Source organism: Dromaius novaehollandiae, chromosome 1, assembly GCF_036370855.1.
Source record: "Dromaius novaehollandiae isolate bDroNov1 chromosome 1, bDroNov1.hap1, whole genome shotgun sequence".
Taxonomy (NCBI): Eukaryota; Metazoa; Chordata; class Aves; order Casuariiformes; family Dromaiidae; genus Dromaius; species Dromaius novaehollandiae.
Genome location: NC_088098.1, coordinates 189415265 through 189430281, shown reverse-complemented (window position 1 = coordinate 189430281; position 15017 = coordinate 189415265). Strand labels below are relative to the sequence as shown.

At 44.0% G+C, this 15017-nt stretch overlaps 1 protein-coding gene across 1 annotated transcript; it reads left to right on the top strand.

Annotated features, from left to right (window-relative positions):
• Nucleotides 1-5774: 5774 nt before the first annotated feature.
• On the top strand, nucleotides 5775-14688 carry DLEU7 (deleted in lymphocytic leukemia 7). The gene is made up of 2 exons (XM_026108387.2): nucleotides 5775-6248; nucleotides 13560-14688. The coding sequence occupies exons 1-2, from the start codon at nucleotides 5775-5777 to the stop codon at nucleotides 13764-13766; spliced, it is 681 nt and encodes a 226-aa protein (XP_025964172.1). The 3' UTR covers nucleotides 13767-14688.
• Nucleotides 14689-15017: the final 329 nt, after the last annotated feature.

The following is a 15017-nucleotide window of genomic DNA, read 5'->3' as shown; positions in this document are numbered from 1 at the left end:
TAGACTAGGTGTACACTGATCTAACATCTGTTCTGAGCTTCACCATCCAGCCACAACAATTCACAATTAAACAGCAGAATTTAAATGCCTGCACTCAAAACTGCACTCCTGAAAACCTCTGCCTGCTATCGATGAGCATTTTACATGGGTCTCTGAAATTTTCTTGAGCATCTGCAGTTGCTTAGCACCTGGCTTGTTCCTAAGCTCCATTAATATCCAGTATCCAGGTATTCCCCTGCCTAAATACCCATGCACCTTGTCCCAGTGGGCAGCCATGCAGCAGTGAAGCATCCCCCAGCAGGCCTGGCCTCCACGCTGTCCCAGCTTCCACACTCCTTTGTATCGTGATGGGGAAAAATGGTTGCTATTTGCCCATTTTCACAGCAAAGCTGCCACTGAGGAGGGACCAAACCAGCAGTTCAGCAGTGCAGGTGGTGAGGGCTCAAGCTCCTCCTTGGCCCTCTTTTATTTACAGTGTCGATCCCTAGGCTTCCTCCTGTACCCTATGGATTAGCCTGGTTGTTAATATCCTCATCAGGAAAGAGAGGGACCAGGGTTTCAGTATGTCCTCTGAGTGAGGGCATTTTAACTCCTATTTCCCACAGTGTGGGAACAAGTGAAATGCTTACTCTCGCTGCCTGTCCCTCCACCCTGCAGCAACTACAGCAGAGCTCAGGCACATTTGCCCCCTCCTGTCCGTGCACCCTGCCTGGCTAGGGGGAGGCGCAGCAGGGGAGGCACAGCAAGTCCCACTTGCTTCGCCCTTGCGAGGGCTCCTGCGAGTGTGCTTTCTGCACTGTGCCACAGTCTTTCTCCCTCCTGCTGACACTGCCGCATTGCTGAAAATACTTCCCCAGTCGAGAAACCAAAGCAAGTGTTGCAAGGGGAGCAAAGTGTTCATGGCAGTCAGCTAGGGCACAAGGAAGGGCAGTATATGGGGAGGGTCCAAATGCCCATTTCTATGACACTGTCTATATTGTATTGAATTTTATGTGAAAAGCCAAAACAGCCCTGGCACATAGACTGGAATCCAGCACCCACTCTTCCCAGAATGGCAAGACTACATACTTTATCTTGTTCCCTTCTTTGGGCTACAAAATCACATTCCCTTCTCCTCTTTTTCTAGCAGGGCATTGAATCCTTTTCTCACATAGCATGAAGAGAAGGGATAGAACATTTCCCCAAATTTTCTCAGCTCATAGGGAGACCACACATGTAAGAGATGAAGGTTGAAACCCTTCATGCACTAACAGCAGGGGCTGCCCTAAAAACCATTTACTGTAGCAATGAGTTTTATAAACCCAGATGCTTTAGTGAGTCTGGCCCGAGCCACCCTGGATGGGACTATGCCTCTGTCCTTGTCCATAATGAGTGCTAGAAAATAAAAGTGCAAGACATACTATAAAGAGGCACTGTGGAATTTTCTTCTCCCCAGAGACAAAGTTCTTCCTAACCCTCATCAGTTCTTGGTTGGATTTTGTGCTGAAGCTGCTGGGCTTATGTCTTTTACAAATGTTTATTCTATCTCTGTAAGTCTAGAATTCTCCTTAATTACATTCACATAAAAAGAAGACAAGATTAGGACAATCGGACACATATTCCTGGTTGCCACTTAATGTTTATGTACAAATTGGATCAACGCATTCTGGGAACATATGTAGCACATTTCCTGGACATACACTGTCTTCCAAAATGGTGTGCTCCCTATGTCCCTGCTCTCCCAGTGCCATCCCATGAGTACTCTAACTTGCAAACAGCAACATTAATAACCAGTGGCAATGCCCCAAGCATTCCTGATGAATCTCACTGTAGCCAAGAGGGGATGAAGGCTTACGGGCTCACTGCCAGTCAAGGTTTTTAAAAATTATTATCAGGTTTAGTTTGGTTTTGGAGCGAACTGCTACAAGATCTCAGCCTCCTGGCCCCTCTCTTGCTGGCCAGACACTCAAGAGCAGTGAAACCCTCTTACAGCTGCCAGCCACATCCACTACAGAGTCCCAAAGCTGCACGACCAAATGCTTTAGCGCTGTGTCTGGAAGGCCTCATCATCCATACACCACCAGCAGATGCCAACCCAAACAAGAAAGAGCAAACAAGGAGCAGATCAGAGAAGTGGGCTTCTCCCTGTGTGCCAAGGGAAAGCGAGTGGCACGTGGCACTGGCCCAAGAGCCCCTCCTTACCCGAGAGGCACTGAGCTGGGACTGCAGAGAGCTGCAGGTGCAGAAAATCCATGGAGCTAGAGTCTCCCGGCAGATTTCCTATGTTTCTTCCAAAGTCACAATACTTTAATTGATTTTTCTTGTGAGAATTCAACAGGTGCAGCATAAATCCCATGGATTGTGCCGAATCCCACAAAACCTTGACTTTCATTTTGAAAGAGGGGGAGAAAGAGCAGTTTTCTTGCTCCTTCGGTTTTTATCCTTGAGCTATTTGAGACAGAAGAAAATGCTGTATTTGCTCAAAGTACTGCCAGATTAAAATAAGCAGTTATTCATCTTATTCTTTAGAAAGGATGGTTAACTCATTGAGAAAAAGTAATTGGCTATAAAAATACATATAAGCACAGTAGGGACAAACCCGACATTTTCTTATACATCCTGGATTAAGGGACAGAATCTCCTACGTTCATTTCTGTCCCTTTGCACGTACGCTGCAAAGCAGATAGGCTAGCATCCGTGTCAGGAAGAGAACCTCTGGGTTTATGAATACACCACAAGAACCTTGTTAAAAGCAGATGACAGACCCATTCTGCCATGGTTTCAGTTCTGAGGTGAGAGGTACTAGCAGTAATAAAGGCAGCTGTCACACTGTATGATTTCTTTATATCAGTTCATGATATATCTCTTCTTGGTTTACTCTGCACTTGATTGATATCTCAATGTCTTCAGGACTCCACATGGTACGTAAGTAAACAATGAACAGATAGGGAGGCAGATGCTGGAAAAAAGACCAACTTACTTACACTCTTCGTTTTTACTATAGTCCCAATATAATGTTTCTCTAACAAAATTCCTGATACGGGCTTATTAGAGAGTTTGGAGTTTTTTATGGTTTTGTACAAAAAAATTTGTAAAATATTATTCCACCCCAAAATTTTGCACCACTATGGAGACCATATTTCTAGTACTTAGGAAGTGAGCAAGGTGATAAACTAAGCAAATGCATCGGTTCTTCTCCACTCTCTTACACATGCTTCTCTGCTCTTTTAGCTCAGTTGCAGTTGTTTTGCTGGAATGCCTGGTGTGGCTCCTGTACTAGTGCTAGTCTAGTCTGATAATCCCCTACAGGAGAAAAAGGTCTATCTATCTATTAATAGATGTCTCTTAATTAATAGATGAGGTCTACATCTTCAGAAAAGGAGCAAAATATCTTTAAAAATCAATACTGACGCTGAGCACCACAACAACAGCAGCAATAAAACTAGTGGTGATAGTAGCATAATACTAATTTTGATAACAATAACAAAGAACTTTACTGAAATTATATTGAAGTATCATTAAGTTCTACAATACTAAGTGAAACTTAGTTTTCACTTAAGTGTAAAGTTAACACAGTGGGATATATGAATATTAAAGTAGAAATAACATTAGGTAGGTAGGTAGCAGGCACAATCCCACTAGTCTTTTTGTTATAGGTACCAAAGGGGAAGAAATGGATTACTTTTTCCATAGAAAAACTGAGATTTTCCCTAGGAATGAAAAGATGAAATCTCAAAAATCTTTATAAATCAAAATCTAAAAGAAATCACACCCTGCAAAAAAAGAAAAGCAAAATATGGGTCAGGGCAAGCAAAACATTTACCTAACTCTTCCTTGGAGTCTTTTGTCTTTACCTTGGCTTAAATGTAGACTGAAAAAAAAATGTATTAAAAAAAGACTTAGAAATATATTTTTAGATTTTTAAATGCATTATTCTGACTTTCTAGAAACCTTTTCCTCATTTTTTAAAACAAAAGTTGATTAAAAATGATGTTTGCCAACGGACAGTGCGTACAGATGCGGAATTTTCGGACAAAAAGGCAATTTTGGGTGAAATTCCTGCTTAATTCAAAGTCATCTTTGACCTCTAAAAGCCTGAGAAACTCTAATATATGGCTCTTTCACTGTACAGGTCCTAACCACCCTGCTACTGCAGTCGGTATTATTGTCCTCGTTTCCTACAGTGGAAGACCAAGGCACTTGCCTCAGGACAAGTAGCAAACCAGCCACAGAACTGAAATGAGAGCTTTCCTCTGCTGAGTCCCGGGTTGGTGCTCTGACCTCTTTGCTATGGGACAAAAAAATGGGCCTCCAAGCTGAGAGTTTAGTTCTAGCACTGAGATAGAATAGGTATATCTAATTTTGGAAGAGCCTGTGGTAGTAAAACTATGTCCTGAGGAGTGGCAGCGAAGACCAGCAATTCTCCTGAGAAAATTTCTGTGAAAAGTTTTACTGAGTTTAGGTGATGTCCGGGGGTCCAAGGAGGTGGGACTGGACACTTAACTTCTCACTTCCCCTTAACAAAGCAAATTGATTTAAATTTATGAAGAATACAAAACTGAGAAAATGCTACCTAAAGTTTAACCGGGGAGCAAATGGCAAGCTTAGATAAAAGTCTTTCTAGGAAAAATAATGAGCAGAATTACAGCAAAAACAGTTGCTATATGGATAAGGCAAAATATTTGACAAGGAAAACATCTCTGAGAAGAAAGCACAAGGGGAGAGCTATTATAGCCTCTGAGGCCTTTTCCCTCAGACTTCTTATTTTATAACATATTTCTAAAACACAACACCCACGACTGTTTTTCTTCATCTATCAAAGCATAAAATTGCCAGTCCTTTGACCTAACTTAAATCAAGGAAGTAGCAATGTTAGGTTTAATTAAAAACAGCAAATATTTGTACAGCTGTCCCTGGTTTCACAGCACAGAAATAGGTTTAGCATCAAATCTTACAGTTTTAAATCCTCTGGGAACCGTATACAAAAACATATAGGATCCTTCTGGATGCCTTGCCAAAGCCAGAAATGCCTTTTTTTGGAGTTATTTCAGGTGGGGCTCATTCAACCTTCCCCTTTCCAACCCACTGTTTTCCTACTTGAGCCTTTATTTCTTTCTTTTCCATGCTCCAAATGCCGTACTGTCAGACTGACAGGTCTGGATGCATTCGATGCATTTTGGGGTCATTAATAATAATTGTAAGAAAACCAAGGATATGTCGGGAAGTCGTAACTTTGGGAAGTTTTAACTTATCGACAATCGTAGCTTGTTGGTGGAAACCCATGGGCCACCTCTGCTTGGGTCCACAGGATTTTTCCAGCAGTCTTTGGGGTTCGGAGGCACCTGGCTTAGACGGTGTGGGACGAAGGAAGCCAGCCCCGACCTGTGCTGAAGCCGGGGGCAGTTTGCAGCGAGCGGTTTCACTCCAGGGCCTTTGCTCTCCGTCTAAATCACCCGTCGAAGCACACCGTAAAACCCTTCAGCGCCGAGCTCTGTGGTGCTGCTGTCAGACGGCTGCCGCTGCCCCCGTGGGCAGGCCGGTCCCGGTGGGGGCCGCAGGGGGATTTACACCGCTCTGCGCAAAAACGCGCCGCCGGCCCGGTGCTCGGGGCCAAGAAAGGGGGGGAGGGGGGCACCGCTCACCGAAAGCAGCGCCCAGGAGCCTGGGGCGGGGAGGGCCAGGGCGGGCGGCCACCCACTGCGGGGCGAGAGCGATGAGGCGCCGGAGGGAAGAGGCCGCGCAGGGTTTAAAAGGCCGCGGTGAGGCCCGGCCGCGGGAGCGGAGGCGGCGGGGCCATGGCGGGTCCGGCAGCTTTGCTGGCCTCCATCAGCCACCAGCTGGGGGGTCTCCGGACCCTGCGGCTCCTCCAGGGTGCGGGGCCTTGGGGGGACGAGGCCGCAGCCCAAGGGCTGCCCCACTGCCCCGGCCATGCTGCCCAAACCCAAACGCCCGGCGCCGGCGGGTCTTGGCACAGCCCAGGAGGGGTGTGCAGGCCGGGCCAGTCGTGGGGGCCTGAGGCAGAGAGAAAAGCCCCTGGGAAAAGCCCTCGGGGAGGAGCAGCAAGCAGAGAGCGAGCTCTGCCCGACCCCGGGGCGGCTGTGCCGGAGCCGGCAGCGCAGCCTGGCCCGGCGAAGCCAGGGACGCTGCGGGAGGCTGCTCTGCGCAGCAAGCTGGTCCGCGTCGTGGGAGCGGCCGCCCAGCTTGTAGAGGCAGAGCAAACCCTCCTGCTGCCTCTGCTACAGGAGCGCTCCTTCCCCGTCCACCTGAAAGTAAGTAGGAGAGGGACGGAAGGGCTCCGGTCTCGGCTTTCTGCAGACACTGTATGTGCTAGGTCTTGCCACGCGACCCGGAAGAGCTTCGCTTATGTTAATTTTCAGTTAAGTAATTTCATTAAGTAATTGCACATGGTCCGCAAAATACCGGCAGTAGTGGCATCACAGGGGTTCGGGAGATAAAAGTGCTTTTGGCAGAACAAAGGTTTACTCACATGCCAAGCAGCCTGGAAAGATTCTTTAGAGCTTTTTCAGAAGCTAGTTTTATAAGTCTAAATTTCTATAAATTTTTATATATAAAGTCTTAAACTGCTATTCTGCAACTCTAAAAGAGCCAAATACAACACGAAATGCAGAGACAACCAGTAACTCATGAGACATGAATGACCAACAGAGCCCGTGGCTGTTCTGTAATGACACACTATATGTCCAGCGCGTGAGACCCAATGAATATATAATAAAGAAATCTTCCATTTTCTGATTAATATAATGACTATGTGTATTACCCCAGGGAGAACTCCTGTTGCCCCTTTTGTAGGCAAGGACAAGTCTAGGCGTGGGCTTGCAACTCATGAGTTTCGCCACCAGGAAGACTGGAGCAGCAAAGCTGTAGACACCTACAGTCTCAAAAGTTTAATAAATACTTGGGAACAAAATTTTGTTTTGACTTCCGGTTTCTCAGTATCCGGGTGATGAATCTGAGATATTGCAGTGTCATCAACCATTTTGAGAAAGCTAGATCAATGTACTGAGTCCAGCTAGGTTTGTGATTGTTCGCAATTTGTGAAGAAACAAATCCAGGTTATCCCAAGTCAAGACAAAACTCCCTCACAAACTCAGTCACCAAAAATCAGAAGTGACCTTTGAAAATTTGGGTCCGGATTTAGTCTCCAGGAATAGCAGTCAAAGACTTTAATAGGAATAAATTCACCTAGAGGTGGAAGGGGCAATGTTGAACACCGTGTGTGATATGAAAAGAACATGTTAAAAAACAGCTAAAATTGTTAGACATTACTCTTGAAAAATGAGAGTACTGTGATGGGTTGAACTTCTGCAAAACCAATTTTCCAGTAAGACTTCTTTATTGCTCATAACTTAAAATAAACAAGACTAATGGCATTTGTTTTTGCTACAAACAAATGCTAGCTTGATGAAATGCAACCAGGTTTTATTTTCTTCCTCCTCTTTCCCAGAACTGCTTTAATATCTGTGTGTGTGAAAGTATGTGTTTAGATGCCATTGGGAATACAGTTTACTTTGGATCCTGATTTTTGTATTCCACATGAAGCAAAGTCAGATCCTTTTTCACTGGAAGCCCATTATCATGACCAGTGGAGCTCTGGGGCTTTTAAGCCTTCGCTTTTACAGCGAGGTTACATAAATTCCGCACTAGGTTTCTGCAGAATCTGCATCACTGCTAACCAGCCCCTTCAGCTGTCAGTAATTTCACTGCTGCAGATATGATTTTTAAGTAATTTGGATTCCAAGAGTTCCATTTATACTATACCCCATTGGGAAATTCAGATGGAAAAGCCTTTAAAAATAAGCACTAAGCCAATGACTTTGGCTAAAACTCCTCCAAAATGGCAGCCCTTGGTAGCATGTTTCTCTAGTCACTGGTTTTGAAGAAAAGCTCTAGCTGGTTTTATGTGTCAGAGACACTCACAAATGCTGGTAGTCAGTATTTGACACTTATTCTGATTTCTTGCTACAGCACAGTCTCTTTTAACTCCATCTCGACAATCCTGGCTTTCCTGTTTCTGATTTGTTTAGGAGTTGTTCTTCGTTTTCTTTTTATTGGTTTATAGGCCGAACTGGTTCAAAAAGTCACTCTATAAAATGGCCCAAAATAGACACATGCAGGCTTGAAGAAAAAATAGATTCAAGGACCTGGAAAGGCAAAATATGTAGTCCAGCCTCTGCAGATACTGGAAACTATATTTTTTGCTAAGTCCCAGTGCACATTAGACAATGATGGTCCACAACAACTAAAAGGAGGGTGTTAATTTCTGATGAAAAGTGACACCCTTGCAAGAACTTGGAGTGAATCCTTTTTTATGTGATAGCAAGAGTGTCGTTGATTTTGCAGACAGCACAACTCCTTAGCCAAAGGGTCCATGAGAAGATAGAGAAAAGCGAGGGGCCTCTCCTTCCCCCCCGGCCTGGGACCTAGATGACCACATCACCCCACTGGCTAACCGGCTGCTTACTGGCATCATCACCCACAAGCAAACTCCTAGCGCCTTCTGACTCCACAAAGATGCCCTGTAATAATGTCCACATTTCTGTCTCCCATAATTATGCCCTGCCGAGGCAAACAGAACAGCCTTTTTAAACAGAGATTCTGTATTTTAAGCAGCAGTTTGAGTGCATTTGAAAAGGCAAAATAAAAGGTATAAAAGCTTCCCGAAATAGCAGTGTGTGGCTTGCCCTGGCTGTGCTCAGGTGCGGCTATGCATTACTCCAGTTTTTTGATAACATCCTGTCTCCTTCACTGGAGTTGCTGAGGGGTTGCTGGAATGGTACTAAATCAGAAATGTGTAGCAGACTGGACTGGGCCAACCTTGATGGCAGCCAGCAGGGAATGGAATATAAATCACGCTAAGAAGTTAAAATAGCCATCCCATTTGCAAAAAAGTCATGGTATTTTCTTTAAAGGGGAAAAGAAAATAGTGGCCGCAAAAGGTGCCAGATTGGCAGGGCAGGATATTAAAAAAACTTCTGACTGTGCAAGTTTCTCCTGCCCCTGTGCTACAGTGCCCCTGCTCTGTTTGGGAAAGGAGAAGGTCAGGGTGGCAGGCTCTGCACTCCTAATGGAAAGGGTCAGCCTCAGCAGGCCTGTACATCTACCTGTAGTCTCCTCGCCCTAGACCTCACTTTCAGGTAACAGTGCAGCTCCTGTGAAATCAGCCCAGAGGCACTTCATTTGTATGAAGAGCGAGTCGCTTCACTGGGACTCCAGTAGCGGCATGAAGGCAGCCGCGTCGGGCTTCCCACAGGGAGGCAGAGGCAGGGGAGCGGTGGATTCCCTCTGCTGGAAATGCCCGCAGTGGTGCCAGCTGGAGGTTTTGTTTCCTGCTGTTTTGAGACCCGTCCCTGAGGAACAAAGCTGAAGCCTCAAGTACACCCAAGCCAAACAACAGCCAAGGAACCGGCACCCCAACGCTGGGCATCGCTGACTTAGGCTGCATGCAAACTGGATTCCTGGAGAGGTCCTTCTCCACGGCGGATCCTGAGGCAGACAGCAAGGGCTGCTGCAGCCAGACATCTCTGCCAGCTGCTCAGCACAGCATAAGCACAGAGCTCTGCACCCATGGGATTTGCATATTATAGGGGACGAATATGGAACCAGTGGTTGTTGCTAGATGACATTTCTAATGGTACTTTATAAGCTTGTTTTCTGGTTGCTGATTTCCTGACACAAGTCTGAGATTGGTTCGCACTACCAAAATTCTTCCGTATGCAAGAGATCTGAAGACTGATTCATAAATAATGGCATTGAGGGTGATGGAAACGAGATAAATTGCTTTCATTAAAATTCCCATAAAACAGCAGCAGAATCCTTGCTTGCCACCATGGATTAAACAAATGTGCCAGCATGCATGCTCTTCATTTTGCAGCCACTGATACTATGAAGTTATTCCTGGACCTAATAGCTTTGAATGTTCATTTTTTAAAGTAATTAATATGAAGAGTGATCCTGGAAAAAATTGTGTCACCCTCCATAAAGTTATTTGCAAGCTGTAGACATTAATACTAGTTTGTGTGGATATTTTTAAAATACTGACAAATGGACAATTTGAAGTTCTTCAAGTGAGGAATTGCCTCCAAGATCTTTATGGAAGCATGGAGGAAATATGCTTAGGCGGTTCCATTTTAATAATATTCTAGTGCTGCACTCTGCATGCATCCACACCTGCTGTGTTAGAAAGAGGCTTTACGACAGAAAACCGCAGAATGAACTACAGTAGAGGTTTTGGGTTTTTTTTTTCCACAGAAATAGTGACTTTACAAGGACTTATTAATAATTCCACCATTCTTGGAGATGCAGCTCTTAGGAGAAGTCTTCCAAACACAACTATTTCAGAAGCCAGGGGATGAGAGATGGATACAGGCTTGAGGTGGGGCTCGTCTGCCCTGTGGAGGCTTTCTGGCATTAGCTAGGTCCAAGCTACTCAAGCCAGGCTCCCTTTAGAATAATCAGAGAGAAGGAGGCACTTCCAGATTCAGCTCTTCCTAAAACAGGTATCTAAGACAGGTCAGAAAAACTGCCCCTATTGCTCCCTACTGACCACATGGAAAGACTCAAGGAGGAAGCTAAGGCTTAGACTACCATGTGCCCAAGTGATGCCACAGGAATCTCTTTCTAAATCACCATTTTATTCCTCCAGAAGAAGTTCAGTCATCCTGAGAAATTCTTGGGGAATAATATATTAAAAATATATTAAAATATAATATATATATATATAAATTTTATAATTAATTTGAATATATAAATTCATATATTTATATTTATAATATAAAATAGGTCAGGGAGGTGGAGGCACTGAGTTACCAGGAATGGACATTAGGAACTTTGGCACTCCAGCCATGACTCCCAAATTTTGGCCCGTCAGCTGCAGGAAGCATCAGCCTCTGAGCCAAGGCACCACCACTGCCACTCTGCCTTCAGTGGAAATTTTGTCTACCAGGGCACAGGGAGATTAAGAAAAAAACGTTGAGGGTTGGCAGTGGGCCGGGGTCTAAAATTTGAGCATGCTAAAGAAAAAGGCAGCTGCCTGTAAGAGCCAGCTGTAGGAATCTGTTTGATGGGTCAGGTTGGCATTTCAGAGTAAAATAAAAGATGGAAGAAAGTGGTTTGTATCTTCTCTGAGGGAGTCTTTATGAAAGTGCCCTCTTCATAAACTCAAAGTAACTTGGTGGATAATATCAATTTTATGTTAAGGTTCAAAAATAAAGGCTGAGCCATCAGAAACATCCTGAAACTTCAGCCTACCACTGAGTGACAACTGCATGAAACAGACCCAGAGCAGTGGAAAATTTTAAGCCATAAATCAGAGAGCCTTGAAACTAGTAGGCCATGCTGTTTTTATTCTGGGGGAGGTTCTTTGTTAACTCATCTGTCTAATCATATGGATCTTGACAAATGAAAGCTGCAGGGAGGATATGCTCCTGTCCTGCTAGTGAAAATACTTAAAATCAAGTCACTGTAGTTATTCCTGTTAGCTTCTCTTAAATGGCAAAATATCACATGAACTGTGGCTCTCTATCAGCTCAGCTCACAAGGGCCCTATTTCCTGAAGTTAAAACGGAAAGAATTTTTAGTCTGAAACTTTTTCTTTTGCTTCAGTAAGTTACTGCCCATTTTTACTGAAAGGAGAGAGATAAGTCAAGTTTTTATACTCTGTTGTGTATCCTAAAGCTCCCATGTGCTGGACACCTGCAAAAGCTAGCAAAGCTAGCTTGTTTACTTAGTGCAATTTATTTGACCTTTTAATATATTTGAGTAAGGATTTTATACCTAAGGCAACTTTACAGAAGAGATTTGAAAGGTGACCTTCAAAGGAAACATCAAAATCTTTCTGAAAAAGGAAACTTTGGAAATATATGTGAAAAAAGCTGCTTTTCAGCTAACCTACTGACTCAGGACTCCCTGGCTTTTCAGCACCAGGGTGTACCAGAGTGATGAGTCTGCCTTGCCCACAGCAGACCCACAGCTGCTACCATACAATACCTAAGGGCCCAAGAACAGTGTTGGATGGTTAGTTTAGTTATTTCCATGCTGAAATCCTTCTATTTGCTGGCTGAGGCAGCCATTTGGGATAAGATTCAATGTCAACCCACATTCTAACGCTTCAATTGCAAATCCTTTTTGCTGTTACTGTTATGGAGCTCAGATTGTCTAGGTGAAATGGAGTTTTTAAAACTGTTTTCTTTGTTTGTTTTAATAACAAGGATAAAACCCCTAAGAAGTTTGAACTTGCTTTCTTTTAAGAATAACATTGGAACTCAATTTCCTCTCAGCCAAAAGCACAGGCTGCTTCTAAAAGAGTAAACACATCACCTGAAGGAGGTAACAGATGCCAAAATTTTGTGTGTGCCACATGCTATGGGATAGGACTCCCTCATCCCCTACAGTTTGTCCAGAAGCACTCATTGCACAAGGGAGTTTGCAAAGGCATAGGTTGTCACTGAGGCCACACTTGCACATTAATTTTAGGCTGGCAGAGGCTGATCCTGCTGCCAGAACAAGATGTCCTGTCTTCTTCACCTCCAGATGTTCATTCCTACCACTAAGATGCTCCTTCCTTTGTGCTGACGCAGCCCTTTTGTAGAGCGAACCAGGCTGGTGGACCCTCGTGAGTTAATACTCTGCTCCTACCATCTGCTCCTACCCCTTTTTTAGGCAGGGGTAGGAGCAGATGGGGTAGAGAGAGACATTTTTCTTTTAGTAGATGTGTCAGCCTGCACCACCTTACAGGGCTCATGAAACTGTGCTGGCCCAGCCCAACGGCAGGCAGAAGGTTGCCTCTGCTGCAGGCAAGGTCCTACAGCCAGCAGCATTAGGGGATTCTTTGGGGCGAATGGGCTCCACTTAGCTTTTTTTCAAATGCAGCTGGCAGGGGTTTCCATGAATTGCAAAGTGTGCCATTGGTTGGAATGGGTTATATAAATATATTTGCCTCACTCAGTGCATTTCCCTAGCACATGCAGGCATCAGAGCAGCACTTCTCACATGCTGCAGGCTATGCCACATCCAAGGGACTGGGAAGTCTTCACACTTCATCGTGTTGTGTAACCGTCAGAGCTATTGAGGTCACCTGCCTCACTGGTGATTTCAGTCACCTCACAGATGAAGGACCCTACACAGAAGCGATGCTTCAGCAAGGGTCACAGTCACAGACAAAGTCATCTTGGAAGCCACTGGGAGTTATTCTGGGACATCTGGAATATAACATTTGCCTGAGGTCCTACCCTTGCATGTCAGGGCTGGGGCCATTAAATTGCTGAGGACAGCCACAAAAGCTCTGTCTGGTAGAAACATGATTAAAAAAAATTAATTGCTGATATCTGCGAAAGGCAGGCAACCCTTAAAAGTGAGCAGGTGAAACTGCCACCCAAGAATTCCTCCCAAGGCAGTTTGCAGCAGTATTTAATAGTTACACCACATGTATCTCAAAACCAAAGTTGTTTCATGCTAAATCAGAGAAGAACTTTCAGGGCTAGGAAGTTTCTGCCTAGAAAACTGTGCTTAGAAAACTTGGGAAACATTATTTTTTACTCACTTCTTTTTGCTTTTACTTTTAGGACAGCATTGAGTTTAGAAACATCTGTAGTCGTATGGCTTTACAAAAAGAGGGACAGCAATTTGACAGAGACTTACATGAAGCCCACCAGTGTTTGAAGACCATCATTGAGAAACTCATTTATTCACTGGCAGTTTTTCCCTCAGAGTCTTATATCCCAGTCCGATCTGCTCTGAGACAAATCCTACAAAATCTCCTGGCAATTTAAAACAGAAAGATGTTTGGCCAAGGCACTAGGAATCCATATGAGCTGTAATGGTCCTGTAAAAATAACAAATAACTTGAAAGGTGAATCCTGGAGATCTTACTGTAGCAAGAGTCCTGCTGACTTTACATCAGCGAAGACTTCCTAATGGAGATGACATTCCTGCAAAGTACAGAACAGCCTTCTCATATCTTGCCCATATCAAAGTCATATTAATGGGAGCTGGGAACATCTCCAGAAGTTGCTCTGGAGGAACAGGAATGAATTCTTCAACAATAAGGTCTCAAACCGAAAACAGAAAAGAGGAGACTGAGAAGACAACCATCAGAAATCTGTCTATTTTCATCACGGCTTGGGAAAATGTGTTTTCAAGTAATTCTTTATGGAGTGGACACTTGAAAGAGACAGGAAAAATATAGTACTTAAGTATGGGCCCTTTCATGAGAAGACACACAAGGTATACAGCCTGACTACAGCACAAATAAAGATAGCCTTCTAAACCTGCACCACATTTCAGTATAGTAAAGCAACAAATCAATGGAAAGGTGAAGGCGCAGGATCTTCTGCTCAGAAAAGAAAAAAAGAAATATGTGGGACCAGTGGGATCAATTGCTTTAAAGCAATAAAAGGTCTTGGTAGATGATCCAGTGGAGGGGAATGGAAAGCAAAGCAAAAAGGGCATTAACACAGTGAAGCAAAGGTATTTATAAACTGAGGTGAAACATTTGTGAAGATTGCTTTGCAGAGCTTTCTCAGCCCCTGTGACTGTTTAGCAGACAGCATAAAATCCTGCTCTCCTACTGCCAAATCAGCAGAGTTTATGAAGTCACTCACTTCTGTCAAACAGCTGCAGCTGTAATGCTGAAAAGAGGCATTTCCCCCCTCTTTTTGCAATAAGATTTAATGTCTGTGTGATTGCTGAGCAGGAATAACGGCTTGTTAAATTTTTTTTTCAAAAGAATAAATTAAGCTCCTTTTAACTGTGATTTGGGTAGTAGGTGAGGGAATTTTGTAGACTATGAGATAGAAAAGTATCTCTTTCCATTAGCTGGAGGAGTGAATTTCCACATGTGATTTTTTTCTTTTTTTTTTTTTTTTATGTGTGATCATGAACATCATCAGCTGAATACTTTCCGAGTGTGGTTCCATACTCTGATTGATTTGCCATATTTTATGTTCACACTTTAAATGTTACACTGGTGTCATTCTCACAGCTGTAATTAAGGCTACCTCAAAACAGTTATTCACTGGTTC